Below are 3,908 nucleotides of genomic sequence, written 5' to 3'. Positions count from 1 at the left end.
CGGCGTGTGCCGCAAAGCCCCGCTGGCTGGCCCATCGTCTCCCGCTGCTGCAAGGGCAAAGCAGGGGGAGATGCAGCCCCCAAAGCCAAAGGAGATGCTTCCCCCAGCTTTACCCCTTAAAAAGGGGCTGGTTTGCTCCGCTTGCCTCTGCGGTTCCCCCATCAGCCATGGGCCCTGGAAGGTTTAATTGCCAGCTCCCCCGGGGAGGCAGAGCCCCGTGGAGAGGGACGAGCCCTCCCGAGCCCTGCGCATCCCCGTGCCGCAGAGGTGGGGACCGCGGGTGGCTGCTGCGGCATCGCTGCCCCTCGGGTCGCACTTGTCCCGCATCCTCGATGGGGAAGGCCTCCGCGTCCTTCTCCCTAATACCCGGTGCCAGCTGCTCCCAAGTTGCAAATATCCTTAATTTTTTAATTAATGGGCCTTGTGTGACAACTGCTTAATCATGCTGCCTAATTGAGTGTTGTCTTATCTTCGCGCTGCCGTATCTGTTTACGCTTTGAAGCACTGGCTCCTTGCAGAGCGTGCTGGGACTGCTGACGTTGCCGGTGTCGTTGCGCTAAGCTCTGGCTCAGCTAATTGAAATTGGAAAGCAGGGCTGGGAGTGCTCCTTGGAGAGAGCCCGAGCCTAACGCTGCCTCCCCGTCTCCCCCCTGCAGCAGACATGGAGGCTCAGCTGGCCATGACCCGGGCCCAGCGTGTCCGGGCTGCCATGTACCCCGAGACGGTGGAGGACCGCTCCTTGCTCATCACCACCCAGCTGGAGGGGCAGCAGACCAACGTGCAGCGCCTGGCCGAGCCCTCGCAGATGCTGAAATCGGCCATCGTGCACCTCATCAACTATCAGGATGACGCCGAGCTGGCCACCCGCGCCATCCCGGAGCTCACCAAGCTGCTCAATGATGAGGACCCGGTAAGGAATCATAGAATCATAGAATGTTTTGGGTTGGAAGGGACCCCTAGAGGTCATCTAGTCCAACCCCCCTGGCAGTGAGCAGGGAAGCGTGGTTTGCCTGCGCGTGTCTCTGGGCTGTCAGCTGCCAGGCTTGCGGGATGCAATTCCCTATTTGCGGCAGCGCAGCCGGGCTCCCATCCTCGCGGGGCTCCACAGCCGCCATCCGGCGCCTTTCTCTTGGCAAAGCTCTGCGGTCCCCACTGTGCTGCAGCAGGGCTGAGCCCAGGGCTGCCCACCCGCATCTCTGCAGCCTGTCCTTGCGGCTCTGGCACAGCCCTCCTGCCCTGGCCTTGCACAGACACTGAGCGCTTCTTGCAGGCTCGTGGTGCCCCAGCCCCGCCGCCCGTCCCGGCAGCACGCCTGTGCTCCATGGACCTGCCCATACGCTGCCACGAAACGCGGCGTAGCTCCTGGAGCTACGTGGATGGGGGTTGTTAAAACTAGCGACCCTCGCCTGTGCTGACTGTGCCGGCTCTGCCTCTCCAGCGCCGCCCTGCCCGGCACAATGTGCGGCAGCCCCAGGCCAGCTCTTGCCCAGCAGAGTGGGATCCCTCCCCTCCCTACTGCGACGGGCAGCGGGACCCCCTCCCACCCGCCGGCTTCTCTCTCCCCCCAGGTGGTTGTCAGCAAAGCGGCCATGATCGTCAACCAGCTCTCCAAAAAGGAGGCGTCGCGCCGGGCCCTGATGCAGTCGCCCCAGATCGTGGCGGCTGTGGTCCGCACCATGCAGAGCACCAGCGACCTGGACACAGCCCGCTGCACCACCAGCATCCTGCACAACCTCTCGCACCACCGCGAGGGCCTCCTCTCCATCTTCAAGTCTGGCGGCATCCCGGCCCTCGTCAGGATGCTGAGGTATGGGGGTGCCGGCAGGGGGTCCCGAGAGGACGGCAGAGCCCGAGCGGTCCCTCCCGGGCTGGTGCCAGGCGAGTGCCTGGGGTGGGGGCAGAGGATGGGGGGGCTCGTGCTGCCCCTAGACATGGGTCCTCCTTCTGCTCACGCCAAAACAAGGGAGGGGGAGACCTCGAGCCTTTTAGCCTGCAAAAGCTCCAGGAGTTTGCTGCATTTGGAGCCCGTGTGGGGGCAGGAGGAGGGGAGCAGCCCCCCATGCTGCCTGGTTCATGGAGACGGGGCTCAGTCTCTGCTCTGCCCCGAGGAGGAGTTGTCCCTTCCCAGAGGGCAGCCCCAGGAGCACGCAGGATGGTGGCCTTGCACTGGGTCCTGCTGCAGGGTGCTGGGTGGGAGTTGGGGCTTGGGGTGGCCTTGGGGGTTCCGCCGGCAGCCTGGCGAGCCCAGAGGCAGCTGCCCACGCTGACGTGGCTCTGTGCCGCCTGCCTGCAGCTCGCCGGTCGAGTCAGTCCTCTTCTACGCCATCACCACCCTGCACAACCTGCTGCTCTACCAGGAAGGGGCCAAGATGGCTGTGCGCCTGGCCGATGGCCTGCAGAAGATGGTTCCCCTCCTGAACAAGAACAACCCCAAGTTCCTGGCTATCACCACCGACTGCCTTCAGCTCCTCGCCTATGGGAACCAGGAGAGCAAGGTGTGCCCGGGGAGCCTGGCCTGCCCCATGGCGTGGGGTCCTGCCAGGAGAGCCAGGGAGGGGGGGGTGGGAGTTCCCACCGACTTGGCTTGTGTGCCCCCTGGCCGCAGCCAACAGCGGAGCTGCTGAGCGTCCCCGAAAGCGCAGACGGTCCCAGTCTGGCCGGTAGATCGGCTCAGCTGGGTTTCTCCCACTCCTGCTTCGGGCAATGCCTCTGTCTTTGTTCCTCAGCTGCTCCTTTCCTCCTACGCACAAGTTGTCCCAGCCTCGCGTGGAGGTTTGGGTCCCTGGACCTGCTCTGATGCTGGCTGGGGGGGCTGCTGCCCGTCCTGCCTGCGGCACGGGGCAGGGGACCCTGGTGCGCAGGGCTGGGGTAGCTGGGGGAGGCGGTGGCAGTGCATGGTGACCCAAAGCACTCCTGCATGCCGAGGGCTTGGACCTGACTCATGTCCTGGCACGAGCCGGGGAAGTGAAACTGGTGGTCCCAGCAGCCCAGAGCTGCCGCACACCCCAACCCTGGTCCTTCTGTCCTGCAGCTGATTATTTTGGCCAATGGAGGACCCCAGGCCCTGGTGCAGATCATGCGCAGCTACAACTACGAGAAGCTGCTCTGGACCACAAGCCGGGTGCTCAAGGTGCTGTCGGTGTGTCCCAGCAACAAGCCTGCTATCGTTGAGGCTGGTAAGAGGGGCTGGGGGGCTGTGGCAGAGCTGGTGTCACGCAGGAGGAGGATGATGCTGGCAGGGTGATGCAGCTGAGGGTGCCATCTCACAGCTGATGTGCGAGACAGGCAGATGCCTTGCACAGCCAGGTGAAACCACCTGCGTGTGGCCTGGATTCTTGCTCTGAAAGGCAGCTGAGGTGCTTTCATGGCATCATGCGTGGGCAGGATCTGACCTGGCTGGCCGGCCGGGAGCTGTCTTCCCTCACCGCATTTGGCCTCCGCTAAGCCATGAGGCTGCGTCGTGCGTTGGAGGCATCGGTCGGGTGGTGCCCAACCCACGCTCGCCACGCAAACCCCCCCATCTCTCCCTTCCCCTCTCTGCTGGGGCATCTTTGGGTATTCACAGATGGGCTGGTGTCTCCTTCCCTGCAGGTGGCATGCAGGCGTTGGGCAAGCACCTGACCAGCTCCAGCCCCAGGCTGGTCCAGAACTGTCTCTGGACCCTGCGAAACCTCTCTGACGTGGCTACCAAACAGGTGAGTCTGTGGGACCCCGAGTCGGGCTTCAACACGGCATTTGGGAGTACCGGCCGCCAGGCTTGTGCCGGGCTGAATCCAAAGCAACGTCCTTGTGCCACCGTGCGCGCTGTGGCAGCGCCTGTGCCGGCAGAGCAAGGGGGTGCCCCGCTGTGCCCAAGCCCCACTGCAGCAGGGGGGTTGCCTGATGTGGTGTGAGGCTGCTTACTGCCC

General features: G+C 64.4%; 1 protein-coding gene across 1 annotated transcript in view; it reads left to right on the top strand.

Moving 5' to 3' along the window:
• The window catches only part of LOC104131395 (junction plakoglobin), a 38,059-nt gene that overhangs the window by 29,569 nt on the left and 4,582 nt on the right, over positions 1-3,908 (top strand). Inside the window, exons 3-7 of the mRNA XM_035900112.1 lie at positions 657-910; positions 1,569-1,807; positions 2,294-2,495; positions 3,032-3,176; positions 3,592-3,695. Coding sequence (XP_035756005.1) covers positions 657-910; positions 1,569-1,807; positions 2,294-2,495; positions 3,032-3,176; positions 3,592-3,695 — 944 coding nt within the window. The remainder of the gene's footprint in view (positions 1-656; positions 911-1,568; positions 1,808-2,293; positions 2,496-3,031; positions 3,177-3,591; positions 3,696-3,908) is intronic.

Source organism: Egretta garzetta, unplaced genomic scaffold, assembly GCF_000687185.1.
Source record: "Egretta garzetta isolate BGI_Z169 unplaced genomic scaffold, ASM68718v1 scaffold728, whole genome shotgun sequence".
Classification (NCBI taxonomy): Eukaryota; Metazoa; Chordata; class Aves; order Pelecaniformes; family Ardeidae; genus Egretta; species Egretta garzetta.
Note: the sequence above shows the minus strand (reverse complement) of the source record. Positions and strands in the feature narration are given on the sequence as shown.